Source organism: Hemitrygon akajei, chromosome 3, assembly GCF_048418815.1.
Source record: "Hemitrygon akajei chromosome 3, sHemAka1.3, whole genome shotgun sequence".
In the NCBI taxonomy this organism is placed as follows: domain Eukaryota; kingdom Metazoa; phylum Chordata; class Chondrichthyes; order Myliobatiformes; family Dasyatidae; genus Hemitrygon; species Hemitrygon akajei.
The window spans coordinates 180,294,965-180,308,773 of NC_133126.1; the positions used below are offsets into that span (position 1 = coordinate 180,294,965).

Below are 13,809 nucleotides of genomic sequence, written 5' to 3' on the forward strand. Positions count from 1 at the left end.
TCATTTATAAAAATCACAAAGAGTAGGGATCCCAGAACAGATCCCTGAGGCACACCATTAGTCACCGACCTCCATGCAGAACACTGCTGTAAAGGAGAATGAAATGATTGTTACTCTGGCCCCGATGTCACATTTAAAAAACACAATAAGTACAAAGAACACAATTTTTTAAAACTTCAAAAAACACAATAAATATAAATATAAAGCAATCCAGTGAAGCACAGTGTACAAGGAACTGTACAAACTGTATTTAAAAACTCACTTCAAATTCTCTTACCCTGATAATTTGTACTTATTCATTACCAGGATTGATTATTAAGTGACATATAATTTGTTATTAATAAGTTCATGTGATTTCCCTTGATTGCAGTGATGAAGAGGGAAGTGGTGTAGTCTGTGGAAGAGGATTTACTTGCTGGTGGTATTTTTAATTTCTGAAGTAAACTACACACATGTGGAAATCCTCTGGTTGCTTGGTATTTTCACAAAGTAATGATGGTTAGCATTGGTAGTTTTTTTTTGGTGGTTGGTATTGGTACTACTGTACAGTAGTTATGCTGTCATTTCTACTGTACAGTGTGGGCAAAGATGCTTCCTATGGATGTACACAAAAGAAATTAGTCATAAGATAATATCATGTGTGGAAAGGTCACCCCAATGTTATGTTGAACAATAATTATCAATGGGCTTTTGCATTTTCATTAATGATTTTTGTTTTGAACATTTCAGGAGACAACTACATGGTCAAAAAACTCCTTGATGAGAAGTTCAGTGAGCTAAATATAAACTGCGTGGATGTGCTGGGGAGGAATGCAGTAACAATAGCAATTGAAAATGAGAATCTAGATATCCTAAAGGTTCTCTTGGAACGGGGTTGTCAGGTGGTAGTATTTATATTGCTAATGGTCTTTTAAAATTTGAGGCTTTGGATATAAATCTTGTAGTGTTGCATGACTTCTCATTTATTTTTCTAGACTACAGATGCACTGCTAGTGGCAATCAACTCTGAGGTTGTTGGTGCTGTGGATATTCTTCTCAATCATCGTCCCAGACGGTCATCCAAGCCAACTATAGCAGTGAGTAAATCTTTTGGATTCTCTGTAAATGTTTATTCCAACATTGAACAATGCAGCATTTTCCAACACAGTGTTAGATTTGGATATCGCAAGAATTGGTGCTTTTGTCTCAGATTATTTAAAGTTATACAAAGGCCTTAAATGGACAGAATAAATGCTACCTCTGCTAGCTGGGGTGGTTGTTTAGTTAAATCCAAAGGTTGGAACCTGGCAAATGTAAAGTAATGCAAGGAAATGTAAACTTTTTAGAAGAATAGGAGAACTATTAAAGTGTGTATGATTAATTAATGCTGACATTTTGAATAGCTTTAAGATTTGAGTACAAACACATTTAATTCACTTGAAGGTACAGCAAGCAATTAAGATGGAAAGTAGCATCATAGTATGTAGCATAGTAGTTAGAGTGTAACAGTTCTTCCCTGTTATACTGTAATTTCATGCTATATTTCTGTCTCCAGCCTCCGGGTGACATGCTAGTGCAGCTAGTAGAACTTCTGCCCTATGGTTCCAGTCACCCTAGTTCATTTCCTGTCTCTGCAGAGTTTGTACATTCTCCCTGTGATTCTGTGGCTCCCTTTTGGTGCACCAGTTTCTTCCCACATCCAAAACGTGGTTGGCAAGTTAAATGGCCACCATCATTTATGCTGGCAAGTGTTACAATCTGATGAGAGAGGGGTTTGTGAGGACGATGAAGAGGGTTTAATGTAAACATAGAAAATAGGTGCAGGAGTAGGCCATTCGGCCCTTCGAGCCTGCACCGCCATTCAGTATGATCATGGCTGATCATCCAACTCAGAACCCTGTACCTGCCTTCTCTTCATACCCCTAATCCCTTTAACCACAAGGGCCATATCTAACTCCCTCTTAAATATAGCCAATAAACTGGCCTCAACTGTTTCCTATGGCAGAGAATTCCACAGAGTCACCACTCTCTGTCTGAACAAGTTTCTCCTCATCTCGGTCCTAAAAGGCTTCCCCTTTATCCTTAAACTGTGACCCCTTGTTCTGGACTTCCCCAACATCAGGAACAATCTTCCTGCATCTAGCCTGTCCAATCCCTTTAGGATTTTCTACGTTTCAATAAGATCACCCCTCAAACTTCTAAATTCCAGCAAGTATAAGCCCAGTCGATCCAGTCTTTCTTCATATGAAAGTCCTGCCATCCCAGGAATCAATCTGGTGAACCTTCTTTGTACTCCCTCTATGGCAAGAATGTCTTTCCTCAGATTAGGGGACCAAAACTGCACACTATACTCCAGGTGTGGTCTCACCAAGGCCTTGTACAACTGCAGTAGAACCTCCCTGCTCCTGTACTCGAATCCTCTTGCTATGAATGCCAACATACTATTTGCCTTCTTCACCGCCTGATGTACCTGCATGCCCACCTTCAATGACTGGTGTACAATGACACCCAGGTCTCGTTGCACCTCCCCTTTTCCTAATCGGCCACCATTCAGATAATCTGTTTTCCTGTTCTTGCCACCAAAGTGGATAACCTCACATTTATCCACATTAAATTGCATCTGCCATGAATTTGCCCACTCACCTATCCTAACCTATCCAAGTCACCCTGCATCCTCTTAGAATCCTCCTCACAGCTAACACTGCCGCCCAGCTTCGTGTCATTCATAAACTTGGAGATGCTGCATTTAATTCCCTCATCTAAATCATTAATATATATTGTAAACAACTGGGGTCCCAGCACTGAGCCTTGTGGTACCCCACTAGTCACTGCCTGCCATTCTGAAAAGGTCCCGTTTATTCCCACTCTTTGCTTCCTGTCTGCCAATCAATTCTCTATCCACGTCAATACCATAGCCCCCAATACCACGTGCTTTAAGTTTGCACACTAATCTCCTGTGTGGGACCTTGTCAAAAGCCTATTGAAAATCCAAATTCAAATCCAAATACCACATCCACTGGTTCTCCCCATCCACTCTACTAGTTACATCCTCAAAAAATTCTATAAGATTCGTCAGACATGATTTTCCTTTCACAAATCCATGCTGACTTTGTCCGGTGATTTCACCGCTTTCCAAATGTGCTATTATCACATCTTTGATAACTGACTCTAGCATTTTCCCCACCACCGATGTCAGGCTAACCGTCTAAAATTCCCCAGTTTCTCCCTCCCTTTTTTAAAAAGTAGGGTTACATTCGTCACCCTCCAATCCTCAGGAACTAATCCAGAATCCAAGGAGTTTTGAAAAATTATCACTAATGCATCCACTATTTCTTGGGCTACTTCCTTAAGCACTCTGGGATGCTGACCATCTGGCCCTGGGGATTTATCTGCCTTTAATCTCTTCAATTTACCTAACACCACTTCCCTACTAACATGTATTTCCCTCAGTTCTTCCATCTCACTAGACCCTCGGTCCCCTACTATTTCTGGAAGATTATTTATGTCCTCCTTAGTGAAGACAGACCAAAGTAGTTATTCAATTGGTCTGCCATGTTCTTGTTCCCCATGATCAATTCACCTGTTTCTGACTGTAAGGGACCTACATTTGTCTTAACCAATCTTTTTCTTTTCACATATCTATAAAAGCTTTTACTGTAGTTTTTATGTTCCCTGCCAGCTTTCTCTCATAATCTTTTTTTCCTTTCCTAATTAATCCCTTTGTCCTCCTCTGCTGGGCTCTGAATTGCTCCCAGGCCTCAGGTGTGCCACTTTTTCTGGCTAATTTGTATGTTTCTTCTTTGGACTTGATACTATCCCTAATTTCCCTTGTCAGCCACGGGTGCACTACCTTCCCTGGTTTATTCTTTTGCCAATCTGGGATGAACAATTGTATTTCATCCATGCGATCTTTAAATGCTTGCCATTGCATATCCACCGTCAACCCTTTAAGTATCATTTGCCGGTCTATCTTAGCTAATTCATGTCTCATACCTTCAAAGTTACCCTTCTTTAAGTTCAGAACCTTTGTTTCTGAATTAACTATGTCACTCTCCATCTTAATGAAGAATTCCACCATATTATGGTCACTTTTACCCAAGGGGCCTTGCTCGACAAGATTGCTAACTAACCCTTCCTCATTGCTCAATACCCAGTCTAGAATGGCCTGCTCTCTAGTTGGTTCCTCGATATGTTGGTTCAGAAAACCATCCCGCATATATTCCAAGAAATCTCCTTCCTCAGCACCCTTTCCAATTTGGTTCACCCAATCTATATGTAGATTGAAGTCACCCATTATAACTGTTGTTCCTTTATTGCACGCATTTCTAATTTCCTGTTTAATGCCATCCCCAACCTCACTACTACTGTTAGGTGGCCTGTACACAACTCCCACCAGCGTTTTCTGCCCCTTAGTGTTATGCAATTCTGCCCATGTTGATTCCACATCCTCCAGGCTAATGTCCTTCTTTTCTATTGTGTTAATCTCCTCTCTAACCAGCAACGCTACCCCACCTCCTTTTCTTTCCTGTCTATCCCTCCTGAATATTGAATATCCCTGGATGTTGAGCTCCCATCCTTGGTCACCCTAATGAGTAATGTAGGATAATGTAGGATGAGTGTAAATGAATATGTGATGGTTGGTGTTGATTTATGGCCCATAGGACCACTTCTGTATTGAATGACTCTAACTCTATTGTCTGAAATTATGTACACTTAAAATACTGTGCACAATTTCGATCTCCTTTTCCGAGATTCTCTTGAGCTGACAGAGGATATGCTTGATTGAGAATGCTATTGTATTAATTCCTGGGATCAGAAGTCTACCCTATGATCATCACTTAAGAGTGGGACCATTTGAGCCGGAGATTAAAGAAAATTTATTCATTCAGAATGTTGTGAATTTTTTCCTCCAGAATTATAGTGATTCTCCATCATTGTGAGTTTATGAGACTGAGATTGATAGTTTCCTAGAAAAGAGGATTAAGGAGATGTAGAAAATGTTATTAAGTGGCAGATATTGCACAATAGGTTCTCTGGGTTACTTGTGCTTTCTTATTCTACTATCCCATCTTAAGCTGATTCTCCTGTAAATGATTGGCACAACAGTTGACATTGCCTTTTTTCATAGAGTGGATCATTTAGGAAATGGTAAGATTTATGTCCATTTAAAGCCTTTTCCCCAGTCCTGTAAGTCATAAACACACTGTTACTATTATATCCGTTCTGGGTTATTATAAACTTGTTGTAACTGTTATAAGCTGCCTCTTTCAGCTTCAGTGCATTTAAAAATATGAATTGTGCAATGTACTGTACTGTGCAAAAGTTTTAGGCACCCTTGCTGCATGTATGTGCCTAAGACTTTTGCACAGAGCTGCAGTAATTTTATATATCGCACTGTACTGTTGCCACAAAACAAAAACAAATAACCAATGGCAAACTTGATCCTGATATGGGTCATATTGTGGACTGAAAATGGGATGGAGGCAAGGAGAGGGGAATCATGGTTGGGAAAAGTGGAAGGGAGAGGGGAGGGAGCAGGAAGCATCAGAGAGACATTCTGTAATGAGCAATAAACCAATTGTTTGGAATCAAATTACCTTGCCTGGTATCACAGGGCTGGCTATGTCTGCACACACGCCACTCCCTACCCCCCACTACCTGTCCTACACCCCTCTTTTGGCCACTCCACCTTCACCATTCCCAACATCCTTTGGTCTCGCCGGATTCACGAACTCACTCTCCACTCCAAATTCGATACTGTTGCAAAAGTCTTAGGAACCCTAGTAATGTATATGTTACTGAGACATTTGTGCAGTACTGTGCAGATGAGAAAATTGGCTGCTCATTGCTTTGTAATAAATCTGATTTGATTTTTCAGATGTCTCTGGTAAATTTAAATCTAAAGGTTAACATTTTCGTTAGGGAAAAAAAATCCCTTGGCATGGAAAATTCCACCTGGCTAATTCTTAAACTACCTTCAAACTACAAAGTGAAAATGTTCATCTCCTGAGCTGATGAGCCAATATAACTGATACTGCACATGCAGTAGTTATCTCATAAACAGTGAAGGGGTTCATTTGAAGTGCAAATTGAGAAATTTCCACTTCACTTTGTTGCACAACGTTAATTAAAATGAGGTAGAATTCATAGAAAAATATTACTTATTTAATTTGGCTCCAGTTCCAGTGGTTGCTAGAAGCATCAATGTAGATTTTGTGTAACATTAGCAAGCACAGTCCATTGATTAATCCTCTTTTAGATTAAACAGCAGCACCATACAGTTAGTACAATGAATACTATAACAAATGCCTGAACCCTTACTCCATAAACTCTTGAAGTAATACATAGCTGGAACTATTGCCACTTGCAAGTTTGACTAAGTAGGAATTGTCTACTATTAATTGCACCCAATGAACATACATTGACTTTTCCAAAGCAACCGTCTTGCTGCTGAATTTAGTTGGCTTGCGAACGCCAACTTGCATATTAACTGTGATGACGATAATAAGTAAGTGAACGCTGTCGAATCACACAATAAATGATTATTCTATTGGTTTACTCCTTCCCTTCCAACATCCCCCACCCCTTCTGCGCTGTCACTCCTTCATGAAAGTCTTGTCGAGCACCCACCCACTTTGCAAATTATGCCATCATAGATCGTTTACTGCAGTGGCAGCTTCATTAAAAATTTAAAAAGGAAATCTCTAATGCTGCTACAATGAGATACTTTATTAATTTAACTCCGTGGTTATTGCTGTTCCCTATAAACTTGTGTTTTATTTATTTAAACAGAAATTAATGCAGAGAATTCAGAATCCCGAATACTCCACCACAATGGATGTTGCTCCCGTGATTCTTGCTGCTCATCGCAACAACTATGAGATCCTGACTATGCTTCTGAAACAGGACCTCTCATTGCCGAGACCTCACGCTGTAGGATGTGAGTGTACCCTCTGTAATGCAAAGAACAAGAAAGATAGTCTACGCCACTCCAGGTAAGAAAAGAAAGATTATCTTGATTTGTCACTTGTACAACAAAACACTGAAACACATAGTGAAATGTGTTGTTTCCATCAATGATCAACACAGTCTGATAATTGTACTGGAGACCATCTGCAAGCACCAACGTAGCATGCCTGCTACTCACTAACCCTAACCCATACTCTTTGGAATGTGGGAAGAAACTGGAACATTCGGAGGAAACCCATGTAGTCATGGGGAGAACGTATAAACTCCTTATAGACAACGATGGGAATTGAACCCTGGTTGGTGATCACTGATGCTGTGCCAACCACTACCTATCTAAAATATACTATGCATATTTGCCAATGATAATTCTTTAACTTCAACTAGAAGAATTCAGCTCTGAGAGAGGTAATCTAGTACTAATCCATTGATTAGATACATACTGCTGATCTAATATCAATGGGGATGAATTTAAGGTGGGGGGGTAAGTTGAAAAGAAATTTGCTAGAGATGGTAGAGAAAGTATATTATAGAGATGTTTAAGAGGCTCTTAGATGGGCTCCTAAATATGCAAAGAGTGGAAGAGTATGGACATGTTGGCAGGAGGGACTTGTTTAAGCTTTTAATTAATAGTTTAATTAGTTCAGCACAATGTCATGGGCTGAAGGGCCTTTTCCTGTGCTGTACTGTTCTGTGTGCTTTGTAACCCGTATCAAGTGGATTACATTGTTCTGATTTATTAGGATTAAAGATGCACAATGCATCGAGTTTATATCAGCCAAATTGTGTCTCAGAAGACTCGTCACTTTTTCATTTGGCACAAAGTTTAAAATTTTGTGCCAGTTGAGAAAATGAAGATTCTTTGGAGACAATATCTGGCTCAATTAGATCTCTTCAGTTCCACTGGACTTGAATTTAGACTTTGGGAACATAATCTCCCTATCTAATCAAGTGAAAATTCTTTAACTTAACTGTTTTAACATCCTGAAGTTTCAGATTAAAATGGTTTTATTTGACCATCATGTATTACTGTCTACCACCTCTCTGCGACTTGCCCTTCGAAATAATGAAGCGCAATTAGTTAAAATCACGATGCAATTTAAGTAGAGTGTATTTCAGCTTGAAATAAAGTTGCAAATGTGTGCTCAGTTTGAGTAATTGTTTCAACTGGTGTGAACACACTGAGCCAAATTCCATGATATTGCTTTTAAATGCTTTTAAAAATGTATGTGGAAACAACTGAACTGTATGAAGGATGGATATTTCTTTCTGCAGGTTTCGCCTTGACATCTATCGCTGCCTATCTAGTCCATCGCTGATCATGCTTACAGAGGAGGATCCCATCCTCAGGGCATTTGAACTCAGTACCGATCTGAAGGAATTGAGTCTGGTGGAAGTGGAGTTTAGGTACATGTGATGCTCTTCTCATACATAGTAGAGCCAATAAATTTAACATTACACTCTCCGTGATGTGTCTAAATGACCTGGATAAAAATCTAGTGGGTGGGTGATGATGCCAAGATTTGTGAAGTTGTGGACAGTGTGGAAGACTGGAAAAGAATACAGTGCGAAATGGTTCAGTTGCAGATATGGACAGAGAAATGGCAGAGGGAGTTTAACACAGATAAATGTGATGTGTTGCACCTTGGTAGAGCAAATGCAAGGAGACAGCACACTGTTAAAGGCAAGATCTTTAACAGTGTTTTTTGGGATCCAAGTTCATAGTTCCTTGAAAGTGGCTACACAGGTCAATAAGGTGGTTAAACAGGCTTGTAGGGTGCTTGCCTTTATTAGTCGAGGCATTGAGTTCAACGGTCAAGAGGTTCTGACACAACTTTATAAATCTCTGGGTAGGCCACATTTGGAGTATTGCATGCAGTTCTGGTTGCCTCACTATAGGAAAGATGTTGAGGCTTTTGGAGGTGAGGTGTGCAGAAAAGGTTTACCAGGATGCTACCTAATTTAGAGGGCATGTGCTATCAGGAGAAGCTGGATGAACTTGAGTTGCTTTTTCTGTAGCAGTGGAAGCTGAGGGGAGATCTGCAAGAGGTTTATAAGATGATGCAAGGCATAGATAGAGCAGAAAGGGAGTATCTGTTTCTCAGGGTTGAAATGTCTAACATCAGAGGGCATTCACTGAAGGTGAGGGGGTAGGTTCAAGGGGTATGTGAGGGGTAAGTTGTTATACTCAGAGTGGTGGATGCCTGCATGGTGATGCCTGGTCTGGTGCTAGAGGCAATTACATTAGAGGCTTTTAAGAGATGTTTAGATAGGCACATGGATATAAGGAGGATGGAGGGATATATAATGTAGGTTGGAGGGATTAGTGTTTGGGTGCTTTTGATTTGCCTTTTAGCTGGTTCAGCACAACATTGTGGGCTGAATGGTCTGTACCTGTACTGTACTGTTCTGTGCTCTACACTGTTAGACAACAAATGTGCAATCAACAGAGCACTGTTGTGTGGGACTAGTTAGTTAAAGCGGGGCTTTGCGACTGCTCTGGTTCATCTGCTCTTGCTCTGTAATGTACCTGCGTTGCTTGGTGAACCAATACACGCAGCAAAACACTCACACTTGCGTAAATACTCGACAGTTCTGCTCTACTGGAGAAAGCCACGGAGTCTTTTATTTAGTTTTCTTCCTCCCCATACACTCAAAATCCACATCACTGATCTTGTCCTGGTCATGTAACAGAGAGGGCACTGATTTGCCTATGAAGCAATGGCACAGTAGCAGTGGAAGAGCTCCCTACTCTACTTCCCATTGTTTTTGATGGCTGTTTATTCTGATGTACAATACTGTGCAAAAGGCTTAGGCACGTACATAGAGCTAGGCTGCCCAAGAAAACTAATCTCATGATGTATGCGAGGGATAATAAACCTGATTCTGATATGGGTCTCTATTGTGGACTGAGAGTGGGAAAGGGGATGGGGGCAAGGAGAGGGAAATCATGCTTTGGAAAAGGGGAAGGGAAAGGGAGGAAGCAGGACGCATCAGAGAGACATTCTTTAATAATAAATAAACCAATTGTTTCAAACCAAATGACCTTGCCTAGTGTCTTGGGGCTGGGTGTGTCTGCACCCGCACCACCACCCTTCCCTGCCACCTGTCCCACACCCTTCCCATGATGCTCAACCTCACCAATCCCAACATCCTTTGCTCCCAACAGATTTACAAACTTGCTTTCGGCTCCACATTAACAAATACAGTATGGTTCAAAAGTCTTTACTGGAAAGGATGTCCAGTAAATGACACTTCTGATAGTTCATGATTCCTGTGGTATTATCTGTTTTGGTGAACTTGTGGCTGAATTGGGCCTTAATTTCATGAGGTCCAGATAACAGTTTGGTGGGCTGAAGGCCCTGTTTCTAAGAGGGACAAAGGAAGCAGCTGAATAAGAACATCTTACCACTAGAGAGTCCAAATTTCACCCCCCCCCCCTGACTTGGAAAGATAATTGCTGTTCTTTTTGTTACTTAATTATTGAAACTCTGGGCCATCAGCATTGCTGAAGTGTCTTCACCAGAAGGACTCAGCAATTCAAGAAACTGGCTCGACATTACCTTCCGAATAGTCAGAGATTTTTTCCAGGGGTGGAAATGACTAATATGAGGGGAGATCATTTTAAGGTGATTGGAGGAAAATATGGGGGGGATGTCAGAGAATAGTTATAGAGTTGTGAGTGCATAGAACACCCTGCCAAGGGCAGTGGTCAAGGGACTTTTAAGAAACCCTTAGATAGGCATATGGGTGATAGAAACATAGAGGGCTCTGTAGGAGAGAAGGGTTAGATTGATCCTGGAGTAGGTTAAAAGGTCAGCACAACATCATAGGCTGAAGGGCCTTTACTGTGTTTTAATATTCTATCTTCAAAATAGAGGTGGATTTGCCAGCAACAATTAGATTGAGGAAGATGAATGAATAAACTTTGTAGTAGAAGATCCTTCCTCAACCAACACTATCAGTGTCAACAGCATCTCCTCCACAATCTCCATCAGCAGAGCTGCACCACTAGGCTGTGTGCTTAGTCCCCTGCTCTACCACTTTACACTTATGGTATGATTGTTTGGCTAAGCACATCTCCAATGCCACATTCAAGTTTGCTGATGACGCTACTGTCATACATTATCGGGGACCCCACCAGTCAGATCGTGCTCTCTTCTCGCTGCTGCCAGTTACAGGAGCCTCAGGATCCACACCACCTCTTTTGGAAACACCTGCTACCTCTTGGCAATCAGGCTCTCGAACCAGAGGGGATAACTTCACTTGCCCCACCACTAAACTGTTCCCACAACCTATGGATTCACTTTCAAGGCCTCTTCTTCTCTTGATATTTATTGATTATTTATTTATTTATTTATTTTTTATTATTATTATTAATTATTTTTATTTTCTTTTGTATTTGTACAGTTTGTTGTCTTTTGCACACTGCTTGTCCACCCTGTTGAATCTTTCACTGATTCTATTATAGTTGTTGATTTACCGAGTATTCCTGCAAGAAAACGAATCTTGGGGTTGTATATGGTGTACTTTGATGATAAGTTTACTTTGAACTTTGAAAACCATCCCCACTGCTCATTTATTCATTATGGAATCATTGTATGCTGCCGCATTGATGAGTTCTAAATAAATCATTGTATGAAGTCTTTTGGGAAGTATCAAGGATACAGTTACTAAACTGCATGTGTTTTCCTTTTGACACTTAAGAAATGTGAAAAGCTTCCTTTAAACATTTTCAGGAATGACTACGAAGAACTAGCACAGCAATGTAAGACCTTTGCAAAAGATCTCCTTGCACAGGCCCGGAACTCCCGTGAACTGGAGGTTATTCTGAATCACACATCGAGTGATGAGCCGATCGATAAGAGAGGATTGCTTGAGGAGAGGATGAACCTAAGTCGACTTAAACTTGCAATTAAGTACAATCAGAAAGAGGTACATGATCTGACTATAACTCAGCCTGTTCTGACAGCATAAAATAGATATATCTAAAATCTGTACAACTAATAAAAAAAATCAGTGTTTGTGGTGCAATATCAGTTTATGTACAGGATAATATGTCAAGTATTTGCATGTCTGTTAAAGAGGGCTTGAATTTTTTTTTGTTTTCAATCAGTACAAGCCCAGAAGCATACTCAAGCAATCATTGCAATCATTGCTTCATCAGCAAATAAAATATCACACATGTACAATCTACATTTTCTTCATTCTGTTTTTGAAAAAGCCACATGTGACTATCAAAAAGCTCACATGGACCACTAGCCACTGGCATTTCTCTGTGGGATGTGTTGGTCAGTAGATGTTATGGATAAATAAAAAGCCAGAAAAGTAAAAATGTTAGCCAAACAACAAAAAGACACTAACATGAAAGAAAGTGAAGGCTGTTGAGAGCTCATTAAAGTTTTGAATTTGTTTGAAACTATGAATAATATCAAATTGGATTTATTGTGTAATAGACCAGAAGCTGGTCAACCCCTTGAGACTTTCATTTAATAACCAAAAATAGTCTCTTTTACTGAACTCTAATCAAATACATAAATAGTCTGCAAATAATAAGTAAAACAGAAAAAATCAAGCCCTTTTTACTATGTGTGTATGTAACTATGTAGTTAGTTATTGCATTCCACTTTAATTTTATCTCCTGCAGTTTGTGGCTCAGTCAAATTGCCAGCAGTTCTTGAATACGGTCTGGTTTGGGCAGATGGCAGGCTACAGGCGGAAGCACACCTGTAAGAAGATTCTGACTGTTCTTTCAGTTGCCACCTTGTGGCCATTGCTGTCCCTTTGTTATCTGCTGGCACCAAAGTCTCGAGTAGGAAGAGTCATTCACACTCCATTCATGAAGTTCATCATTCACAGTGCATCATATTTCACATTTCTACTGTTACTGAACTTGTATTCACTAGTGTACAATGAAGACTTAAAAAACACAATGGGCCCTGCATTAGAGATGATTGATTACCTCCTGATCATATGGATAATCGGTAAGTCAAGCTACTGATTTGTATTTATTGTTCTCCTCTGTATGTCTCTTATCCCCACTTCCTCACTTGAGATTGATGAATGGTAGCAGATGCAAAGTGTGTGACTTTTCTTTTGCATTACTTAAAGGGAAGTCAAATGAAGTTTAACACACAAGTGGGATGAAACTTCCTGAACTTGAAGAAAGTACCAGTTCCTGAATTGATTGAATGTACTTGGTACAATTTTCAGGGAGATTGTGTTGATGCTCAGATGAACCAACACTGCATACAAATTGTATGATATAATTGTAGGGGAGCAAAACTGGCATATTTTAAGCCTATGGGTTATGGTTCTAAACTCACAGCAATTTAGATTTGGTAGTTCTTCAAATAATTTGCACTTTCTAATGAATATATAGTTTTCAATCTTCTTGAGTTGTAAAGATTACAGTAGCAATTTAAAATTAGAAAGATAAATGGAAAGTGGAATAAATAAAAAGAGAGGGAAAAGAGTGAGACAGATTGGTTTAGGTTGCAAAGAGCAGCTTCTGATGCAAGGGCTGACTGAGCTCCCTTTGTGTTGTACAATTCTATGATAATCTATTAAGCTCGTGTAGATACAGGAAACAAAGTGTATTCATACACTGCTCACTATTGTTAACATGTACTGCTGTGTTATAATGCATCTGCCAAGAGTAGATTCATTGGGATTGTGCTAGAGGCTAAAATGGAAAAAAAACAATCACAGTGGATTCGGGACCAAACTTGACTCAAGGATGCTCAATTCTCGTTCATTGATTTTTACCTGCAGCATTTTGGTTTCCCATACCTGAGGAAAACTTGGCAACTGGATGTATGTTCAAACATTGAGCATTTTTGAATTATTGTTTGTTGACAGTGA

The 13,809-nt window shown here is 39.9% G+C and overlaps 1 protein-coding gene across 3 annotated transcripts in view; it reads left to right on the top strand.

Moving 5' to 3' along the window:
* The window catches only part of trpc1 (transient receptor potential cation channel, subfamily C, member 1), an 86,198-nt gene that overhangs the window by 17,540 nt on the left and 54,849 nt on the right, over positions 1–13,809 (top strand). For all 3 annotated transcript variants that reach the window (XR_012098412.1, XM_073041516.1, XM_073041517.1), the window contains exons 2-7: positions 730–881; positions 975–1,076; positions 6,772–6,974; positions 8,221–8,352; positions 11,685–11,880; positions 12,593–12,929. Coding sequence is in view for 2 of the 3 variants with exons in the window: in XM_073041516.1 (XP_072897617.1) it covers positions 730–881; positions 975–1,076; positions 6,772–6,974; positions 8,221–8,352; positions 11,685–11,880; positions 12,593–12,929 (1,122 nt within the window). In the remaining variant the exon portion in view is untranslated. The remainder of the gene's footprint in view (positions 1–729; positions 882–974; positions 1,077–6,771; positions 6,975–8,220; positions 8,353–11,684; positions 11,881–12,592; positions 12,930–13,809) is intronic.